This window comes from Mastigoproctus giganteus, chromosome 7 (genome assembly GCF_048544385.1).
Source record: "Mastigoproctus giganteus isolate SK-2022 chromosome 7, ASM4854438v1, whole genome shotgun sequence".
NCBI lineage: Eukaryota > Metazoa > Arthropoda > Arachnida > Uropygi > Thelyphonidae > Mastigoproctus > Mastigoproctus giganteus.
In genome coordinates, this window is record NC_143581.1 from 2,744,887 (window position 1) to 2,768,737 (window position 23,851).

General features: G+C 36.9%; 1 protein-coding gene across 1 annotated transcript in view; it reads left to right on the plus strand.

Moving 5' to 3' along the window:
- Gmd (GDP-mannose 4,6 dehydratase) overlaps window positions 1–23,851 on the plus strand; it is an 86,227-nt gene that overhangs the window by 45,782 nt on the left and 16,594 nt on the right. The window contains exons 6-8 of the mRNA XM_090378607.1: window positions 7,976–8,103; window positions 14,468–14,586; window positions 21,024–21,120. Coding sequence (XP_090234733.1) covers window positions 7,976–8,103; window positions 14,468–14,586; window positions 21,024–21,120 — 344 coding nt within the window. The remainder of the gene's footprint in view (window positions 1–7,975; window positions 8,104–14,467; window positions 14,587–21,023; window positions 21,121–23,851) is intronic.

Here is a 23,851-nt window from a genome sequence, read left to right on the forward strand (position 1 = left end):
CTACTCAAGGCATGGCTTGACCATTGCCTTATACAAACCGATAATCACCTCCTCATCCCTATTCGAGCCCGTGACCACCAAATACGTAGGATGCGGAAAGGTCAGGGAATGACCACTGCATATCCCCGGAGCAATATGGCCTTAGTTGCTAATGCTCCTAAAAACCAAATAACAACAACAACATAACATCCTCATCCCTACTAGCAAAATTCCTGTATATCATTAACAAGACCCCATGACTGGCTGTGACAGCCTGTCTGCACTTCTAAGAAAACTTCATATCTGGCTTCACAATTACCCCCAGCCCTTTTTTCATTCTCTACCACCCCGAGTGCAGTACCACACAGTTGGTACGTTTCTCTGTGGTTACTTCTATCCATGCGCAGTACTTTGCATTTGTTAACGTTAAACTTCAGTTGCCACTTCTCAGCCCATCTGCCCAACTTTTCCAGATCCTGTTGCTGCAGCATACTATTATTACTGTTATTGACAACCCTGCCAACCTTTGTATCATCTGCAAACTTTGACATTAAGCTTGATATACCTTCATCAATACATTGATAAATATGCAAAACAACAATGGGCTCAACACCGAACCTTAGGGACACCACTAATAACATTAGTCAACTTAGAGCAGTATCCATTGATTGCCACTTTCTGTCTTCTCTCATTCAACCATCCTTTTATCCATTGTAGCAAATTGCCCTTAATGCCATACTGCTCCAATTTCTACAGTAGTCTTCCTTGTGCAACAGTATTAGAAGTCAGACAAAACTTCCCCTTAACAAGCCCATGCTGTGTCTGAATTATTACTGCAGTCTTGCCTAGATGATCCTGCACTGCTTCTTTAACCAGTGACTTCATTATTTTCCCCAAAACAGTAGTTAAACTAACAGGTTTCTAATTACTCATGTTACCCTTTGGTCGAACATTGTAAATTGGGGATAAGTTTGCACTCTCTGATCTGTGAGGGCCATCCCCTGAGTCCAAGGATGCTCTCATAATTATGGCTAAGGGTTTGCTTACATCCTTTGCCGCCTCCTTTAATATAACTGGACAGATCCCATCCACCCTAGGTGCCTTTCTTATTGGATGAGAAACTTCAAAAGTTTCTCATATGATTTGCTCTCAGTTATTACAAAATCTAGAGGGTGCTAAGAATCTCTGGGTACGACCAGGCTGCCATGCACGGAAAATGAACTTGGCCTGTTATAACGTAAGAACACTCATCGGTGAAGACAGGATATTAGAGCTGGAAAAGGAATTGGAAAATGTGAATTGGAATATCATCGGTTTGGCTGAAACAAGAAGAAGAAATGAATCACTTATAAGTTTACCAAGTGGAAATCTGCTGTACACCAATGGAAACAGTGAAAGAAGTGAAGGTGGAGTTGGGTTTCTGGTCCATAAAGATTTTAAAAACAACATTTTGGAATTCAAAAGTACATCACCAAGAGTGTCAAGACTAATACTCAAGATTTCTAAGAGATACAAGCTAAAGATTATAATGATTTATGCACCAACATCGAGCCATGATGATGAAGAGGTTGAAGAAATGTATACAGAAATGGAGAGTCTTCTAGATGAGCAGAAAACCCACTACACTATTATTATGGGAGACTTCAATGCTAAGGTTGGAAAAAGACAAAACAGCGCAGAAAGGAGAACAATAGGAAATTTTGGAATTGGTGAAAGAAATGAAAGAGGTGAAAGACTTGTGGAATTTGCAGAATCTCAAGGATTGTCAGTAATGAACACTTTTTTCAAGAAAAGGGTGAGCAGAAAGTGGACATGGAAGAGTCCAAATGGATTAACTACTAATGAAATCGACTTCATCCTCACTAACAGAAGATATATTGTGAATGATGTTACTGTCCTGAATAAGGTAAATGTTGGAAGTGATCACAGAATGGTAAGATGTACACTTGATATAGATGTAGGAAAGGAAAGGAAAAAACTGACCCGAGTAAATAATATAAAGGTCTTTGAGATAACAGAAGAGGAGAAAAAGCGGTATGTACTGGAACTTAAGAACAAGTATGAGCTTCTGCAGACTGCTGAGGACCAAGATATCGACGAGGAATATTACAACTTTTTGAAAGTGATAAAGCCCAAGAAACCTATAGGGAAAAAGAAATCCAAAGAAGAAAAAATTAGTCAAGAAACACTTGTCATGATGAACCGAAGACGACAAATGAAAAGCAAGAAAAACACTGACAGGGAGAAAATTGAGTATACTGAGTTATGCAAAGCCATTAGAAAGAGACTCAGAGAGGACATAAGAAGATTTAACGCAAGAAAAGTAGAACAAGCATTAAGGGAAAACAAAGGAATTAAATCAGCAGCCATGAGCAGTAATACAGAAAGACAAATGATACTGAAACTGAAGAATAGCGAGGGTGTACTTATAAACAGCAGAGAAGGCATAATTCAAATAGCAGAAGACTACTATAGAGAATTATACAAGGAGCAGGGGAATGATGCCAGCAGTGGGGAAGATGGATTGCAAAGTAGCAACACATACGACATACCCAATATTCTTCCTGATGAGGTAGAACATGCATTGAAGAAAATGAAGAATCAGAAAGCCCCGGGGGAAGATGAAGTTACTGTAGAGTTGTTAAAATTGGGAGGAAGAGACATAACACAAAAACTGGCAAGGCTCTTCACAAAGTGCATTAGAAAAGGTGTGACACCTAAGCAGTGGAATAATGCAATCATAGTTTTGCTGCATAAGAAAGGAGATAAATCAGAAATTGGAAATTATAGACCAATTAGCTTGCTATCCCACATCTACAAGTTGTTCACAAGGGTCATTACTAACAGATTAGACAGAATACTTGATGAGAATCAACCGAAAGAGCAAGCTGGCTTTAGGACAGGATTCTCAACTATGGATCACCTTCATGTAATATCACAGCTAATGGAGAAAGCAAATGAATATAAAACACCATTATGCCTGGCATTTGTGGATTATGAAAAGGCATTTGACTCCATACAGCATAAGGCAATGTTTCGGGCACTGGAAAGACAAGGCATTGATACCCCATATATTATGATTTTGAAGAAAATATATGAGAGTGCTACCTCCTTTATTAGACTAGATAAAGACAGTAGGAAATTTAAAATTGAGAAAGGAGTTCGACAAGGAGACACAATATCTCCGAAGCTGTTTACTGCTGCCCTTGAGGAAGCTTTCAGAAGATTAGACTGGTCGCAGAAAGGAGTCAATGTGAACGGAGAGTACCTAAACCATTTACGATTTGCAGATGACATTGTGGTCATTAGCCACAATCCCAACGAATTAGAGGAAAATCTTAATCAGTTATGCACAGCTAGTAAGGATTTTGGACTAAAGATGAATATGGCTAAAACCAAAGTAATGATGAACAAGTATGCCACAGAAAGGGAAATAAAGATTGAAGGAGCAGTAATTGAAAAGGTGGAGTCATATACTTATCTGCGACAAGTTATTAGTTGTAATAATGATAAATGGCTGGAAGTCAAGAGAAGAATAAATTTTGGATGGATAGCATTCAGGAAATATAGTCACATACTGAAGAGCAATATCCCAGTTGGTCTGAAACGTAAAATAATGAACCAATGTATACTCCCCACCATGACTTATGGAAGTGAAACTTGGGCACTCACCAAAAGAATGGAAGAGAAGCTGAGAACTACACAGCGAAGAATGGAACGAATCATATTGGGAATCAGACTGTTAGATAAGAAGAGAAACACATGGATTAGGCAACAAACTCAAGTAAAGGACATTCTTATCAAAACTAAAGAACTAAAATGGGCCTGGGCAGGACACATAGCTCGAAGACATGATGACAGATGGACTAAGAAAATAACAGAATGGTATCCAAGAGGAGCTAGAAGAAAACCTGGAAGACAAAGGCGGAGATGGATAGATGAAATTCATGAGTTTGTGGGTAGTAAATGGATGGCCAGTGCTCAAAACAGAAGGAACTGGAAAGTGGCTGGAGAGGCCTTCATCCTGCAGTGGATTGAAAATGGCTGATGATGATGATGATTACAAAATCATTAAGCTCCCTGTTAGAGTTTAATAAGCTTCTGCCCTCCACTTCTCTACTGAATTCATCATGTGTGAATGTAGATGCAAAATACTTGTTCAGTTTGTTAGCTATTTGAGCAGGATCATCAACAGTCAAACCATCGATATCAAGTGGGCCAATCTGATTCATTCTCTTCCTTCTGTAGTTTATATAAGAAGTCTTTGCTGTTTTTATTTGCATCCTTTGCCAAAGATTTCTCGTAATCTGCCTTCACTTGCTAACCTCCCTTGTGACTTAATTACAGACTAGCCTATACTTACCGTAGGCTTCTGTGTCACCTGATAATTTATATGCATCCCATGCATTTTTATTCTCTGCCATGAGTCTCATTAGTTCATCTGACATGCATTTAGGCCTAAACCCTGAACAGTGTTTTTTAGTTGGTATGAAAATTTATTGTTAGTTTAATTATTATTAGACAAACAGCAACTGGTGATCTGGTGGTTATAATAATGATGCTCAGTCCTCAATGGCTATGTAGTGTAAACCTGGACTGGCTGTAAACTCAGAACTCTTCAAATGAGTGAGAGGTGTTCATGAGTGCTAAATTCAACTGACTTCAGAAGAATAATCTTATTTAATTACACCATAATATATTTCTTGACGATCAGCACTAAAAAGGCTACCTCCGATCTTGATCCATTCATCTAGGAATTTACTATATATAGCATTTTTTAATTTTTAAGAATATTTTTTTTAATTATAAATATAAATCAGAGATATTAGCATTGGCATACGATGCAAGAAAGCAAGCTTATGCAGCCTCAGCCAAAAAAAAAAAAAAAAAAAAAACCCTCCCATTTCATCCCTCATTCGTTCCAAATACCTGTCCAGCTCAGCCTTAAATTTATTTAGGCTATTAGCTTCCACAACAAAAGATGGAAGCCTGTCCCACCAATCAACTACCCGCTGGCTAAAGCAAATTTCCACCCATCTATTCTACAACTATCTTTCCTCAGTTTGAAACTGTGCCCCCTCAGGTTCTTAGTCTGAGCAAGACTAAGAATCCCATCAGCATTCAGCTTGCTCAACCCATTCATGGCCTTATACACCTCAATCAGATCACCTCTCTGGTACCTACTCTCCAGGCACTGCAATTTGCAGAACTTAAGCCTTTCTTGGTAAGAGCACCCCTTTGTTCTCCTCACCAGTCTTGTTGCCATTCTTTGTACTTGTTCTAGCAACTCTACATCCTTCCTAAAATGAGGCCTCCAGACCTGTACACAGTACTGTAGGTGTAGCCTGACCAATGCCTTGTATAACGGGATTATCACCTCCCTGTCCCTGCTAGCAAAATTCCTATATATCACTGACAAGACTCCATGGCCTGCCCCGGCAGCCCATCTGCACTGCTCAGCAAACTTCATATTTGGCTGCACAATTACCCCAGGTATTTTTCACTTTCCACTTCCCTGAGTGTAGTACCACCCAGTTGGTACGTTTCTCATCGATTATTGCTACCCATATGCAGTACTTTGCATTTGTCAATGTTAAACTCCAGTTGCCACTTCTCAGCCCATTTTCCCAACTTACCTAGATCCAGTTGGAGTAGCATACTGTTATTACTGTCGTTAACAATCCTGCCAACCTTTGTATCATCTGCAAACTTGGACATTAAACCTGCTGTACCTTCATCAAAAGCATTGATATATATGCAAAACAACAATGGGGAACTCCACTAATAACATTTGTCCATGAAGAGCAGTACCACTCTCTGTTGTCTCCCACTCAACCATCCCTTTAACCATTGTAGTAGCTTACCCTTGATGCCATACCTCTCCAATTTGTACAGCAGTCTTCCATGTGCAACAGTATCAAAAGTTTTCTTGAAATCCAACTATATGATATCAAAATTATTTTTGGCATTGTGACCACATCATAGTAACCAAAAATTTTTCAGACAAGACCTCTCTTTGACAAACCCATGCTATGTCTTGACTATTACTGCAGTCTTGTCTAGATGATCCGGCAATGCTTCTTTAATCAGTGATTCCATTCTTTTTCCCAGAACACAAGTTAAACTAACAGGTCTGTAGTTACTTGTGTCACCTTTTGAACCTTTGTGAATTGGTGATACATTTGCAGACCTCCAGTCCATGGCGACCTTCCCTGAGTCCAAGGAAGCTCTCATAATTATGGCTAAGGGTGTGCTTACTTCCTTTGCTGCCTCCTTTAATATAACTGGATAGAACCCGTCCACCCCAGGTGCCTCCTCCACTTTGTTCTCAGTTATTACAAAATCACTTAACTCCCTGATAGTGTTTGATAAACTTCCTGCACCTCCCCCCTCTCATTTAATAACTCTTCATGTGTGAATGTAGATGCAAAATACTCATTCAGTTTATCAGCTACCTGAGTATGATCATCAGTAGTCAACCTATCTATGTTAAGTGGTCCAATCTGATTCATCCCTTTCCTTCTAGAGTTTACATAAGTAAAGAACTCCTTGCTGTTTTTCTTTGCATCCTTTGCCAAAGATTTCTCATAATCTGCCTTCGCTTGCCTAACCTCCTTTATGACTTGTTTACAGAGTAGTTTATACCTGCCATAGGCTTCTGTGTCGCCAGATACTTTATATGCATCCCATACATTCTTCTTCTCTGCCACTAGCCTCATTAATTCATTTGACATCCATTTAGGCCTAAACTTTGAACAGTATTTCTTAGTTGGAATGAAAAGCCTATTAGCTCCAAAATTAAGTCCTTGAAGGCTTCCAATTTAGAATTTACTGTTGGTAACATCATCAGTTGATCCCACTGTACAGAATTTAAAAACTATCTGAGACCTCTGTACTCACCTTTGCTAAAGCAAAAGCCCTTCCCTTTAGCCTTGATGGTAGTTACATCTTTAAATAATTCCCACATCAATACATTGTGATCATTGTCGCCCAGTGGTTTCTTTATCTGCAGAGTCTTAATGCATGAAGAATCACTACTGATAATCAGATCAAGAGTATTACTCCCTCTGGTTGCCTCTCAAACATGTTGCTGTAGAAAACAGTCATCCAATAAATCCCCAAAAGTCTTGCTAGTATGCAAGTGACCAACCCATGAGTTCCAGTCAATATCTGGAAAGTTAAAATCTCCTATTATAAGACATTCTGATTTACTGGCCCACTCTATTTCTCTGCACAATTGCTCATTATACTCATCAGATTCATTAGGCCTATAACACACACCTACTCTCATTTTTCCTTTCCCGGTGCTTATTTTACACCAAACAGCCTCAACAATGCATTGTCCACCAGCATCAACTGGGTGCACTTCCTTAGATTTTGTGTGTTTCTTAACTAACAGCATAACTCCTCCTCCCTTCCTATCCTGTCTATCCTTCCTATACACATTGTATTCTCCAAATTCCAACTCTGCACTGCCTATATCTGTGTGACACCACGTCTCTGATATCCCAACAATATCTGCCTTTGATGTCTTGACTAGCACTTTAAGCTCATCAAATTTATTAACCATACTCCTAGCATTGGTGTACATGCAAGTATACATGCACCTGTTCCTGCTCCTATCCACCCTAACACAGCCCATATATTTACTTGTTCCACTATGACTCCCAGCAGTCCTGGAATCTCCATTACCTTACTTTCCGGTCTGCTGCCCATTCTAATAGAAGCAGTGTAAGAATCACTTTTGCCTCTGCCTGTGGCCACTGTTAACCTTTCTAGTCTGTGTATCTCCCCACGCTAGCAGTTTTCTGACCCACATAACATTGCCTCGATAGCATCAGCAAATATTCTTGCAAATATACCTCATGAGAAAGTTGTTTTTGATTTGCATTTATAAAGGTTATTCATCATCTGGTTTTTGAAATAAAATTATTATTTTAAAAATGTGTAATTGCATTCATTGGGATTAATGTTAGTATTATTGTGTCAATTTTAGGAGAGACGTTTGTTACTAGGAAGATTACTCGTTCAGTAGCTAAGATTTACCTCAATGAACTACAGTATTTTGAACTTGGAAACCTTGATTCTAGAAGAGACTGGGGACATGCAAAAGATTATGTGGAAGTAAGACATATATTGGAAATTGATTTTCCTTTTTTTTTTCTTTTTTTTTTTTGTCATTATTTGAAAATACTAGGGAAATTATAACCATGCTTCTTCATTAGTAACTTACCTCAGTATTTTCTGCTAAGTTTAAAAGAATGAGGGAAAAAAATAAAGATAAATATATTGTAAATTGATTTTTCCTTTTTTTTTTTTTTGTCATTAAGCCATGCACATCTTATAACAATCATAGAAAAGAAAGATGAAATCATTTTAATCTGACATGAGAAATCAGAATGATCATTAGCTTCCAATGCATGGAATCTACAAATGTTTTGTTTCCATCATCCAATTACAGCGAGGTCTTTCTCACCAATTTGTTTTGCATATTTATTTATGGTTATTAATAGTACAACCACTCCCCAACTTACGTAAGGGTTACGTTCCGCAGAACTCTACGTAAGTCGGTATTTCCCTAAATGCTGTTAAAAAGCATTGTGTTGGATCAGAGCTGTGAGCTGAACTTCAAAAAAAAAAAAAAAAAAAAAAACAACAGCAATTTTTGAACAAAGATATTTTGACTTTCGAAGAAGAAGAAAAGGTAATGGTTGGTGAAATTGTCCAAGTTTATCACGCTGTGAAACATACGATTTCATGCAGATCTCTTGACTGCCATGCAAATTTATCATCTATTTTATTCTCGGATTCAAAGGTTGCTATGAAAATTACTATTGCACACAACATGTTGGGACCAAATTCTTTAGAACAACATATTAGCTGCTTGAGAAACAGTGTATATTTTAGCATATTGTCTGATATAATAAATCACGGATGTGTCAAAGTTTTTCCGATGTTAGCAAGGTATTATTTGCCAGATTGTGGATTACAAATTTGTCTTTTGGATTTCTATGAAGATCCTGATGAAACCACCACAGCAATCCATTTAGATTTGAAAACTCACTTGGAACAACTTTGACTAGATTTAAAGGACGTTTCAAGCTATTATACAAATGTAAAATTTGGCTTCAATTTGTAGCTTCAATCTGTATTTGTAGCTTGATTCCAGCTTAAAATGCTTCAGTAGAGCGTGTATTTTCACTCTGTAATAATGTCTGGAGTGATTAAAAGAAATAGAAAATTAATTTCAAGCTTTGAAATATTTCACATACTTATTTTTATAGTTACTATTTGATTAAAGAACTGATTACTTTAGTTTGTATTAATTTAAAAAATTTTAGTTTCTTTTATTGAAATTGTTTAAGTTTCTAAACACAATTACATATTTTTTTAATGTTGCATGGCCAAATTTGGGTGTATAAGGCCTTGAATAGTTTGAGCAACCTCAGTGCTGATGGGATTCTTCCTCTTGCTCAGATTACAAACCTGAGGGGGGATAGATTTCAAATTGAGGAATGACAGTTGTAGAATAGATATGGGGAAATTTGCCTTTAGCCAGCAGGTAGTTGATTGCTGGAACAGACTTCCATCTCTTGTTGTGGAAGTTGATTTTTTTTTTTTTATTATTATTATTATTATCTATATGATGCAAGGAAGCCTGAGGCTTATGCTGCACCAGCTAAAAAAAAATTCCCAAGTTACCCTGAGAGAGAGAGAGAGAGAGAGAGAGAGAGAGAGAGAGAGAGAGAGATTTTAAATCTTCAAATTAAAAATTCCTCATTCATTAACTTTTGGTTATTTTGGCTGCTATGGATAAAGGAAGGGTTGAGTGGGAGAACACAGAGAGTGGGAGTTATTGGACACTGCTCTTTGTGGACCAATATTATTAGTGGAATCCCCCCAGGACTCGGTGTTGGGCTCCTTGTTGTTTTCTATATTTATCAACGATATTGATGAAAGTATATCAGGGTCGATGTCAAAGTTTTCACATGATACGAAGGTTGGCAGGGTTGTTAATGACAGTAATGGCAGTGTGCTACTGCAACAGGATCTAAAAAAGTTGAGCAGATGGGCTGAGTGGTGGCAACTGAAGTTTGGGTAGCAGTAACCCCAGAGTAGTAGTAGTAGTAGTAGTAGTGGCACATGATGCAAGAAAGCAAGTGTAGGAGCTTATGCAGCATCAGCCAAAAAAAAAAAAAAAAAAAAATCACACCATATTGATAGCTTAAATAAATTTAAGGCTGAGCTAGACAGGCATTTGGAGTGAATGCATGAGTGAAATGGGAGGGTGTTTTTTGGCTGATACTGCATAAGCTTGCTTTCTTGCATCATATGTCTCAACTAATGCTAATGCTAAATTTAATTTGGTATTGGTATAATTACCTCTAGAATTTTATTATTATGTATTATTTGTGTGATGAGAAAAAAAGTGCATTTTATGTTGTTTTTTAATTGCTTTTATGTTCCATTGATGATTCTTTGATTTTATTTTAAGAATTTTATCAGTTTGTTTTAGACTAATTATTATTTATATTAAAAAATAATAGAAGTTTACGTTCTGTTGATTGTTTGATGTTGACCTAATAATGAATAAACATTTTACTTACCTACCTGTGTATATCTAATTTATTCAACCTACTTATTTTAAAAATTAATATGTCAAGATATACCTATATATGTATAATAACCAAGAAGGGACATGTGCATACATTAGTATTACAAGGTATTTTGTACTCTGATGTACCAATGAAAAAATCCCAATTTTTTAAGGCCGATATCCCAAAATTGGTTAATCAAGAGTTGGTTACCCTAGCTGTAACAATCATACTGCAAGTAAACGCTTTCAAAAAACCAACAATAGCTAAAAACAACTATAACTAACAAGCTTAATACTAGTTGTTTTCATTTGTACACAACTTGAAGAATCCAAGATCCATGGTTTTTGAAGCTGGAAAATCCAAGGAAACCTCACTTCCACTGTCGGTCGCCATCCACCATTTACATCAAGCGGAGCCTCGTGCTGCATCCTTTCACCTCCATGATCGCAGTGTCGCTCTACCAAAGTTTCCGGATAATGAGCTCATGTGCCTCACTAAGATATCAAGGAAAGAAAGGGTACTGTTCAACTCTAATTCTAATGTGAACTGGATGAAGGGGGATAGGGAATTGAGGTGTTTCAGTAGCTGTGCTTCTGAACCTCGGAGATGATGGTGAAGATATGAGCCACATAATGGCACTAGATGGTGACCGGTACCAGCAGGTTCAGGAATATGTGTTCCTCCAACTCCTCCATCACGATGTTGGCAATGACAGAGCTGACAGAGGTGCCCATAGCCGTTTCGTGTATTTGTCTATAGAGAGAGTCACCAAACATGACGACACTGCTGGACAAGCACAAATCAAGAGTGGCACAGATATCTTCTGTAGATAGAGATGTTCTGTCTGGTAAGCTGGTGTCGTTCCCCAAACGTTGCCTGGCACATATGACAGCCTGCTGAACAGGTATGGAAGTAAATAAAGAGGCAACGTCAAAGGATGCCGTGATCTTGTCTTCAGGAACAGTGAGGTGCTTGATGAGGTATAGGAGCCGACCGGGCTAGCCGAGTGGGTAAAGTACCTGCCCGGCAACCCAAAGGTCGCGGGTTCGATTCCCGCCTCGGGCTTGGATCAAAGTACTGCAAAAACCTTGGGAGGTGCAATATGGCCACAGAAGCCGATGCGCCAATAACTACCAAATCAAAAAAAAAAAAAAAAATGAGGTATAGGAATTCCTCATTGTTTGAGATGGTATGACTGGTATTTACTATTAGGGGTGTTAGCAAACGGTGACTTGTTTTGACAGTTCGTATGTTGGAGAATTGCAACAAGAGACAATGGGTCTGAGGGACACCTGGCTTGTGCACTTTTGGTAGGCCATAGAATTGTGAGAGCTGGCAGCCCGTGGCATGCAATTTCCAACGTGTGGACTTGGAAATCTTCTCTGACTTGAACCAATCATTGATTAATTTATTTACCTTTGACTCTAATCGTCGCAAGATTCTGATGGGAGGGTCCTGCACCGGTTCATAGATGTTAGTAGAAGGGATAGAGAGCCTTACTTAGATATTCAGAACAATCCATCCCAACCGTACAGCATCCCTTCGGCCGGTAGAATGACGATGGTATTGTCATTCTTGATAGAATTAAGGGCTGCATGTGGGTGACAGTTGAGGTTAAGGTTAGCAGGGCATACACACTGAAGAATGGAAGCTGTCTTGATGCGAATGTCATTAGCAATCTCTTCAGGGAGGTGGGCCAAGGATGCCTCTACCCCCATGGCGATTTGCATGATGGGTGGTCTAGGCAGTAGAATGGCAAACTTCATACCGAAACTGAGAAGTTTGATCTGGTCGGTAGATAATTGCTTGCTGCTGAGGTTTAAGACAAAGTTAGCGTTGTCTGCTGGGGGATCCGTGCAGGTTCTGGAAAAGTGAACCTCTCAGAGTAGGCCAATGAACTTATGCTGCTGGCATGAATGAGCAGTAAGTATCAGATACGTGGATAGCCTGGGAACAAAGGGTGTGAATTGAATGGAATTTGCATGCGTCTCAGACCTGTATCTTTATCTTGAATAGAATGAGCATGCTCTGGTCATTCCATTCCTAACTTTTTTATGTTATATTTATATTTTCATGTATGCAGTACTATTTCTACAGCTGTATTTCTATACGTTATCCCGAAAGCTACTGTCACTAATTATACTTATCTACTGTCATTAAATACGCTTAGCTGCTGCATTTACTGGTCGAACTGAATTTATTTCTAAGTCGTGGAACCCAGTGCCACAGGCCTCTTTTCTTTTATATATGAATTGATGGAATTTGCATGGGTCTCAGACCTGTATCTTTATCTTGAATAGAATGAGCACCCACTGCTGATTCCATTCCTAACTTTTTTATGTTATATTTATATTTTCATGTATGCAGTACTATTTCTACAGCTGATGAAGGGATACATTATCCCAAAAGCTACTGTCACTAATTATACTTATCTACTGTCATTAAATACACTTAGCTGCTACATTTACTGGTCGTACTGAATTTATTTCTAAGTCATGGAACCCAGTACCACAGACCTCTTTTCTTTTATATATTATTTACTTAATAACATATATACTTAATGTGGTTATACAAATACAGTCGAACTTGGTTATAACAAGCATTAAGGGATCGACAAAATTTCCTTATTATAATTGCTACTCACTATATCCGTGATGAGTTAAATCTGCCTCCTATTTTTTTTTTATTCTCAATAACTTGATAAAAAGATAGATACAAAAACCAAAAAAATATTAGAGAGAAAAAATAATACAGTATTAGTATATATCTACATATTATTTGTATTAATATGTGGTTTTTATTTTGTATTCAGTTTTTAAATCGATCTAGTCAAGCGTTGTTACATACAAAATAGTTGCTTCCAAATTTTTTAGCAAATTTTTCCGCTTGGGCCTCCAAGATCTGATCATCTATTGAAAATCCTGCACTTCTTTGTGTAGTGAACCATTGATGCAATGCTTGATCGGTGTTTGTAGCCTCGCAATTTCTAATTTATTTTATTTTTATCGGTTATGTTCTTTATCAGTGCGGATATGTAAATATATTTATTCTTCCACAATGTCATTACTGTTGAAGAGGACAAAAACTTTTTACACACTTCAACATTTTTTGCACCACGTTCTAACTCCCGAATAATTTCGACTTTTTTGCGAATCGAGAGACTTTCTTTTGTTAGTAGACATGTTTTCGAAGGAGTTGTTTGTTTCTAACTGATTTTATTTTAAATGACAGTAAAGTGATCTGCATGCAAAGTTCTTAGAAGTCCCAAAATTTATACATTATTTATGGTTCAGTGAATGCAAGACAATTTGTAAATAGGGTAATGTGACAAGCAGAATGCCAATGCACTATTGTATAGCCCCATCCCCGAAAGGACAAGGTCATAAACCAGTCACTAATCTGATGCAATGCAGGTGGTCATAAAAGCTAAGTTGCCCTTTTCATTTTTGTCTATTCCAAGAATTGGGTTTTTTCCGATCCCGAGCAATTAAGAATGTTTGCATAGTTACCAAAATTTGTACGGTACTTCCATGCAGTATGCTCGTTATAACAGTGAGCGATTTTATGGGAATAGGCGTAAATTAAAATCATTATGGCTTTTTGCTTGTTACAGCCGTGATCTCGTCATTTCCGTGCTCATTATAACCGAGTTTGACTGTATATTTATCTTTGATGGCCTCTGGTCAGGGCTTGCATTAAGGAATTGCAGTTAATATGCTATATTCGTGATTATTGATTATTTTGGTAATTGATAAAGTATTCATGATTATTTAGAGCAAGGATTTAAAATTAGTAAATGCTCCTTTGAAAGCATCTGATTAAGAGTTTTAATAATGTCAAAATTTATTATTAATTGAAATAATTTAAAGTTTTAAATTTTATGTTGCTAGGCCATGTGGTTGATGCTTCAGCAGGAAGAACCAGAAGATTTTGTTATAGCAACAGGAGAGTCCCACAGCGTTCGAGAATTTGTTGAAGCTGCTTTTCACCATATAGATAAAGAGATTGTGTATGTTTCATTTTAATTATTTTTAAAAAATGCTCCAATACAGTATTCTAATGTAAATAATTTATGCTATATATGATATAAGAAATATAAAATTAAAAGATGTGAGAGAGGGAATAAAGATATACTATTTTACTATTATTGCTTTATACTCTTATTTGTTCTATATGCTTACTATTTTTTATTATTTTTTTTTTGATCCCTTAGACAGCTGTAGTCTTAGTGCTGTGTATTTACTGCATTTAATTGCAATTTTGTACTACACAGCTAATACAAAGTTTTCCTGGTAAATTATATTTGTATCTGGTGATATCAACTTAGAAAAAAAATTTCCATTAAATTAATTCATTTCTGTTTATTCTTGAAAGAGCTCAAGGCCAGAAGAGTAATGTATTCATTGTGACTGTATGCATAGAGTTGTGTGAGAGAGAGAGAGAGAGAGAGAGAAAGAGAGAGGTTATCAATGGGCACTGCCCTCTTTGGACTAAAGTTATCATTGGTGTCCCCCAAGGGTTCGGTGCTGGATCCATTATTGTTTTCTGTGTTTATTAATGATATTGATGAAGGTATATTAGGCTTAATGTCTAAGTTTGCAGATGATACAAAGGCTGGCAGTGAGGTTAATCACAATAATCAGGGTATGCTACTACAATAAAATCTTGACAAAATAGGCAGATTGGCTGAGAAGTAGCAATTGAAGTTTAACATTGGAAAATGCAAGTATGAATAGCAGTAATCCCAGATTAATGTACCAACTGTGTGGTACAACACTGAGGGTAATGGAAAATGAAAGACATGGGGACAGTTGTGCAGTCAGACATGAAGTTCTGTGAATAGTACTTACATGCTGCTAGGATATATCATGGGGTTTTTTCAATGATATACAAAAGTTCTGTCAGCAAGGTTGTGGAGACAATTGGTCACATCTTGAGTACTACATACAGGTCTAGAAGCTTCATTTTAGGAAGGATGTGGATCTTTTGGAGTAGTTTCAGAGAAGGGCAATGAGATTAATGAGGGTACTCTTAGCAAGAAAGTCTTCAGTTCTGCAAATTACAGCATCTGGAAACTGGGCACCTACAAGGAAATCTGATTGAGATGAGTGCAAGGTGTTTGAATCTATTGAGTAAGCTCAATGCTGGTGGCATGCTTCCCCTTGCTGAGACTGTAAACATGATAAACATGAGGGCCCTAAATTCTGACTAAGGAAGTACATTGCAGGATGAAAATTTGCTTTCTGCAGCAGATATTTGATAGTTGGAACAAATTTCCATCTGATTCTGTGGAGTGACTAGTTTGAATAAATTTAAGGAGCAACTAGGCAAATTATTAGGGAATTGTTAGGGAATTGCAACTAGGCAAATTATCAGGGAATTGTTGGATTTTTTTTGGCCGATGCTATACAAGCTTTCTTTCTTACATAATTTGCTACTTCTAATACTAACATTTGGAATTAGGGCAACCAAAATTTTCTGGTTGCTCCTTATTTGGTTATGCATGCTAACCACTGAACCATGACCAGCCCAATAAAACTTTCATAAAGTAAGCATCATAAACCTAAATGAAAAACTAGGCACTAGACATTCTTTAGTTTATCAGCTAGAAGGATAGTGGAATGAATCAGTGACATAATACATTCTGTTTAATGTGTACCCTGCTGTACATATTAAATAGAATGAATTACACAAGTTGGAGTACAGGATTTCTTTTTCCATGCATTATATTTAAATGTACACTACTAGCATTAGCATTGGCAGGGCACATGATGCAAGAAAGCAAGCGTTATATAGAATCAGCCAAAAAAACCACAGACCCTTCTTATTTCACCCATCCACTCACTCCAAATGTTTGTCTAGTTCTGCCTTGAATCTGTTTAAGCTATCAACTTCTACAACGACAGATGTTTGAATTTTTTTTTTTTTTTTTTTTTTTAGATAGACCTAGGAACACTTATACATGCACATGTTTTATTGATTTATCAATGTTTTATTGATTATTATCTTTTTTTGAATATTAGGAAAGCATGTGAATAATAATATTAATCACAAAAAATGACAATAATATATTATTTCCAAACATTTGGCAATAGAACACACTGAACAAACAAGTTTATGAAATACACATTTGTATATAAGAAAATTATAAAAGGAAAGAATAATAGAAGTATGTGCAGAGGCAGATTTACAGTTTAAGGGTGCCCCTCACTTGCACGGGCCCATTCAAGGCCCTGGCAGGGACCCTATCAATATGTTCTCATGGTCATATGTTTTTCTAAGATTTGAAAAAGTAAGATATTTTAACCACCGCTGTCTCTTTCCATTCTGACTTCCCCTCCGTCACACTGTAATGTTGAGTGGTGGTGGAGTCATGGGTGCCGACAGGATATTTTGCAAGGTGGTGCATGTGGGAATAAATTTTTGTTCTGGGGGAAAAATGCATTATTTTAATTAAGTTAAGTTTGACTGATTTCTGTATACAGCTAAGCCAATGTTGTGATTGGCGGGAGAAAGGATTGTGATTGGTGGGAGAAAGGATTATTGTTTTAATGTTTCAATAAATTGCTTTGATATACAATGCTATACAATGATATACAATGTACGATTGCACCACCTTTGGACTTCGAATGTCTATGGTGCAAGATGGTCACTCAGACCATGCTGCTGGCACCCGTGGTCTGAGTGACCATCAGCTTTAAAAAATATGCAAAAAAATTTTGCAGTCTTTTTCTTAAAGAGGGCCCACAAAACCTCCATCCCTCTGCACAGGTATGAAAAATGCTGTGCTGCTTTTTGCCAGTGCACGTTCTGTATTGCCAATTTTCTTGAACGGCGATACTCTGATGCTGAAAACTAAAGGTCTCTTTGACTTTCTTGTGATTCGTTTGTATTATGATGCCTTTCAATATCACTTAATTTGGCTGTCAGCGTGCATTTATAATATTTACAAAAACATTTTAAATAATCATTGGCTAATTTGCAGAGCCAGTTCTTAGATTTAACATCTTTCAGCCATTGATTAATATATAGTCAACACTTTCATGTTGACTATATATTTTGCTCATTTTCAAAAAGGGGCAAAATTACACACTATAGTTTAATATGAAAATTCATAAACAAAAAAAAAAAATTAGTTACCTACTTAAAGTAATTGAATCATCACAAATGAAAAAGGGCAAGTTTTTGTCAACACTGTTAAACCTATTCAGAACAGTGGTTTGCATGCAGAAACGGTTTAAGTTACTGAATCTTTGTTATGGGCAGTCCACTCGAGTAATTTGAAAAGTGAACCAGCATAAAGTGACCCTCCATATTAGGAAAATTAGACCATCGAATTTTAAAGAAAGGAAGTTGAAGAGTTCTGAGTGATGGTGGAAATTCCTATTATAATATTTTTCTCTGATCTGTAAATGATCCAGCAATGAATTTTCAATTAAAAAAAAAAATTACTGACATCAGAGTAATAAAATTACAAACCATTCTCTCAAATTGTTTGAGATGTCATGGACCATTCATAATTTGTGAATGTAAACTTATGAAAACTGGAATTATAAATATGCTTACCTGAAGGCCTTCAAAGTCGAGTGATCAAGCACGAGGGTGCATAAGTACAGGTACCTTGACCGAGGTTCAAGCCTATGACCATGGGTGCCGGCAGCATGGTGCACTTCCACCACGCTGCTGGCACCCATGAATTTCCCTTTGGATTTCAAAATAATACACGATTTTCATTAATTTATTGAAACGTTAAAACAATACGAATTCTTTCGAAATAAAAGTCCTTTCTCCCACCAATCATGAAATGTTGGCTCAACTGTACATGTAAATCAGTCAAATTTTACAATTTAAATATTGCATGTATTCAAAAATTTTGTGAGCAAAAAATTTATTTCCACATGCACCACCTTTCAAAATATTTTGCCAGTGCCCATGCCTGTTAAACACAGTGCCGTTTCTTCTATTCTCCCTATCTTGTGAACTCCTCTGACCATGTGGTCTTCCAGAGCATGAAGAGGAAATTCATTCATAAAATCACTTATTACAAAATCACTACAAAGTTGGCATTGCATTGTGCACATAAAGCAAATCAATGCACACTTCTCTTTTCAGAGCTGCGCATTCATCGTTTACTATGTGCAAAAGGGGAAAAAAGGTGAGGACACGAAAAATAACTTTTTGAAATTCATATTACGTCTTTCTATAATCTGTAAATGATCCAGCAACAGGTTTTCAATAAAAAAAAAAAAAAAAAAATACTGACACCAGAGTAACAGAATTACAGATCGTTCTGTCAAGTTGTAACAAAATGCAAAGAATAGTAAAAAAAATCTACAGCAATGAGTAATATTATTATCAAAACTGGACAACTTTTTGACTATCGCGGACATCATAGATCATTCAACAATTGTGAACAGAGGCGGACTGGGTCAACAATTCTTACCAGGGAAAACTTTTAGGTGTCTCACAACAGTGTTTATGGCCATGCAATTGCACATGGGTGTCCAGCCTTTGGCCCACCGGGATTTCCGCAGAAAAGTCTTATGGTCAGTCTGTCTCTGTGAGTGCTCCATCATGTAAACTAATGAAAACTGGAATAATAAATTTACTTAATATTTTCAGCCTTTCTATCACAGTTTAGAAAAGAATGCTTGAATGGGTGAATTTTTTTCGTGCTCTTTCCTCTGAGAAACTCGGAAATGTAAAATCACTACACTTGACAATGCAGAATCACAGAACAGTACATAATAAGAGCTGCAGAAAAATTTTTTTTTCTGTGCCAATAAAGCAAAATGAAAATATCTGATTGGCTGAATTTTTTTTGTTTCATTTCCCACTCTCATTTCCCCAGTTTCTTCTTCAAGTAACTGCAACAAATTTTCCCACCCCAAGCGAAAACAGAACAGATACATATAAAATGTATTAAAAGCGGCAAAGTCCAGTCTTGTTAGCTGTATAGAATGAAAGCAATAGACAAGGCTACCAATGTTGTTGTTGTTTTGAAAATAGCAAATGACCTCAAAACCATAAATTTAATGAAACTGCATGCTTTGGAGTGACATGTTGGACAAATAACTTGTGTGATCGAAACCTGCTAATTTTGGGATGATTGAAACAGATTTTTTATATTCTTCCTTGTCATTGTTTAATTCGCTCTTTGAACACCACGAGATAAATGCTAATTACACAAAGGGTTCCTCCACTGCATCGGTCACTTACAGAACGTCTTGAACATAGGTGAAGATCAAAGGATCTGGTAATTTAGATGTCTCTGGTTAGCATAGCAATAACTCATTCATAGCCCTGTAGTTTTCATTTCAAATAAACAAAAAAAAGGAAAGAAAAAAAAACAAAACCCAAATCTAAGGCACTAAAACGACAAAAATGGCCATAGCTCGACTGTTATGTGACAAATTTGTGTATTGTAAAATAAAACATATTGCCCTGCGACAACAATCAGTGTATTCACACACACACAAAGTGTAAAATAAATTCAACACTAGAATAAAATCAGATATGGTGTACACACCGTGTATATGTATATTTGGCACTGGTTTTGCTGAATATTTCACGACTATCTTTTATTGAATTTTATTTTGTTTTCACGACTATCTATTTCTATAAGCGTGGCATAGTCTAAACAATACTCGGATGACCAGTCACTGTGCTGATAAAATGTGTTGCATTTTATTTAAAGAAAAAAAAAAAATTCTCGTTTATTAATGAAATTTGTTAATTGTTTTGAGAAATGAATCTGTCTTCTAAATTTAATGGTTCCCTTTCAAGATCGGACCCAAATGCAGCTGCATTGGAATAGTTACACCACTGAACAAAATCATTGGTTTTTCTGGAGATTATTTTTCATTTACTCTTTGTACACTGAAAACCCCTGGAGAAAATAGAAAAGAAGTGAAATGCCTACTGCATTCTTTTTCTTTAATTTCGAATTTTTAGTTAAGGGAGGGCATATTCTCCCTCCGTTGTTGTTGTTGTTGTTATTTGGTTTTTAGGAGCATTAGCAACTAAGGCCATATTGCTCCGGGATATGCGGTGGTCATTCCCTGACCTTTCCGCATCCTCCGTATTTGGTGGTGACGGGCTCGAACCCCGGTCTAATCAAGAAGCGTGTGCTACGCACTGCTGCTCCTTCCCACCTGGCTACGGAGGCGCCTTCTCCCTCCGTACCCCCCAGAATATGCCCCTAGTTGCATATGTAAAAAGTAATTTGGTAATTTCTGATGTGATTTATTGTACGAGTAAAATAACCACAAACTCTACCTGCTCCTTTAATTTTGCTAACCAGTGAGTTTATTTCGTTACGATCAGAAGATTGTCTTTATAGATTTTAACGAAATTTTTAATTTTACCTCTATAATTTTTTTTTTTTTTTATGATTAACAGATCAGATATAATTCTTGTTAAAACAATGATTAATTTGCTTTAAAGATGGGAAGGTACAGGTCTGGAAGAAGTAGGCAAAGAGAAAGCTACTGGATTAGTTCGTGTTAAAGTGAACCCAAAATATTTCCGTCCTGCTGAAGTGGTGAGTACTATTAATAACTTTTTCTTTTTTTTTTTTTTTTTGTCCACTTGAAAATTGTTACACTAATGATATTTGCAGCTTTACTTGCCAGAAATATTTTAAAAATTTTTTTTTTTTTTTTTACTATTTCATTATGAACACCATCATATATATCAGCCTGTGTTTAACTCTGCCATGCTGAAGGTGTAATTCTGCCATGGTCGAGAGGGATTTTTCCCCCCTTCGGTTACCAATTAAAGGTAATAAGAAAAGTAATTTACCATTTGTAATTAAATTATTTTTTGCTAAACTATCATGTGTTTACAAGAAAAATGGATGCTGCATGCTGTCAACATCTAAAACGAAGAAATATGTGGAAAACACAAAACTTGGAAATGAAGAACTGGATGACTTTGCTTGAAAATCAGAAAAATAATTGAACTGGATGGCTTTGCTTGAAGATCAGAAAAATAATTGAACTGGATGACTGTTAGAAGATCGGAAAAATAATTGATTCTCCTAAATTCAGTGTGAGAAAGTATTCATAGTCACTGCCAGATAGCAGTCTATATTATTGCTATTAATTCAGAGACACCACTGAACAATGCCCTTAAGTTTTTCACTGGTCTCAGTTAAGGTTGTACCAAATTGGACAGATATTGAGAAAAATCATGAACGGCCTCTTCCTAATGTCATCAGTGCACTTATTGATTAAAACAAAATATTTGTTTTCTCTGAGGCTGTTTGTTTCCAGCCTGACCATATTGCTTCTCTGCAAACACTGGCTAATAAAGGCTACAAGTTTCTTGCTAGCTTAGAGTTGAACTAAAGAAAGATGCCATGGAAAATCTCTGGATAGTTCACTAAACTCATCTGTAGATTTATGCCTGGATCCAAACAAACATACTTATTTTCTTTCTAGTCCAACCCTGATATTAATATACTAAAGTATTCATAGTGAGAAAGTATTCATAGTCACTACCAGATAGCAGTCTATATTATTGCTATTAATTCAGAGACACCACTGAACAATGCCCTTAAGTTTTTCACTGGTCTCAGTTAAGGTTGTACCAAATTGGACAGATACTGAGAAAAATCATGGACTGTTTGTTTCCAGCCTGACCATATTGCTTCTCTGCAAACACTGGCTAATAAAGGCTACAAGTTTCTTGCTATCTAATTAGAGTTGGACTAAAGAAAGATGCCATGGAAAACCTCTGGATAGTTCACTAAACTCATCTGTAGATTTATGCCTGGATCCAAACAAACATACTTATTTTCTTTCTAGTCCAACCTTGATATTAATATACTAAAGTCACCTCAAGTACACAGTGAGGCATTATGATTGACTAATTTCTATTTGTGAATGTATCGGCATTATGATTGACTAATTTGTGTTTGTGAATGTATCGGCATTGTAGGTATATTATATGTTACATTTGGTAGTGAAAGTGGTTGTGGGATTCTTCTAAACCCACTCATGTCTTGTTCACAAAAAAAGTCTGATACTCCCGTGCTCATCAGCAAAAGTGGTTCCATGGGGTTTGAGTGATGGACAAAAACAAAACCACACGAATGTGTCTTAATTTGCTAGAAAGGTTAGAAATCAATCCAGACATGTTGAAACAAGTTGTTACTGGAGACAAAAGCTAGTTTTTCCAGTATGATCTACAAACTAAGTGCCAAATTGTGGAGTGGCACACGAAAAATCTCCACATCTGAAGAAATCTCGAATGACCAAATCAAAAGAGAAAATGATGTATTTTTTTTAATCATTGAGGCATAGTTCACAAGGAGTTACTGCCACAGGAACAAAAATTGAACCAAAATTACTATAGATAAATTCTCAAGCAGTTACAGAAAAGAATCCTTCAGGTGTAACTGGAGATCAATCAAAATTGGGTCCTCCGCCACAATAATGCACCATCCCATTCTGCCTTCTCCATTACAGAATTTCTGGTGCAGAAGAGCATTCCAGTCCTCTCACAACCACTGTAGTAGTAGTAGTAGTAGTAGTAGTAGTGGCACTTGATGCAAGAAAGCAAGTGTAGGAGCTTATGCAGCATCAGCCAAAAAAAAAAAAAAAAAAAAATCACACCATACCCTCCAATTGCCTGTCCAGTTCCTCCTTAAATTTATTTAACCTATCAACTTCCACAACGACAGATGGAAGTTTGTTCCACCAATTAACCACCCGCTGGCTAAAGGCAAATTTCCGCACATCTATTCTACATCTATCCTTTCTTAATTTGAACTTATGTCCCCGTAGGTTCGTATTCTGAACAAGTGGGAGGATCCCATCAGAATTCAGCGTGCTCAACCCATTCAAGGCCTTATAGACCTCAATCAGATCACCGCGCAGGTGCCTAGTCTCCAGCCACTGCAATTTGCAGAACTTAAGCCTCTCTTGGTAAGAGGATCCCTTCATTCCCCTCACCAATCGTGTTGCTCTTCTCTGTACACGCTCAAGCAAATCTACATCCTTCCTAAAATGAGGCCTCCAGACCTGTACGCAGTACTCAAGGCGTGGCCTGACCATTGCCTTATACAGAGGGACAATCACCTCCTTTTCCGTGCTAGCAAAATTCCTATATATCATTGACAAAACCCCATGACCTGCCCTAGCAGCCTGTCTACATTGCTCAGAAAACTTCATATCTGACTGCACAATTACTCCCAGGTCTTTTTCATTTTCTACCACCTTAAGTGTAGTACCACACAGTTGGTACGTTTCTCTGGGGTTACTTCTACC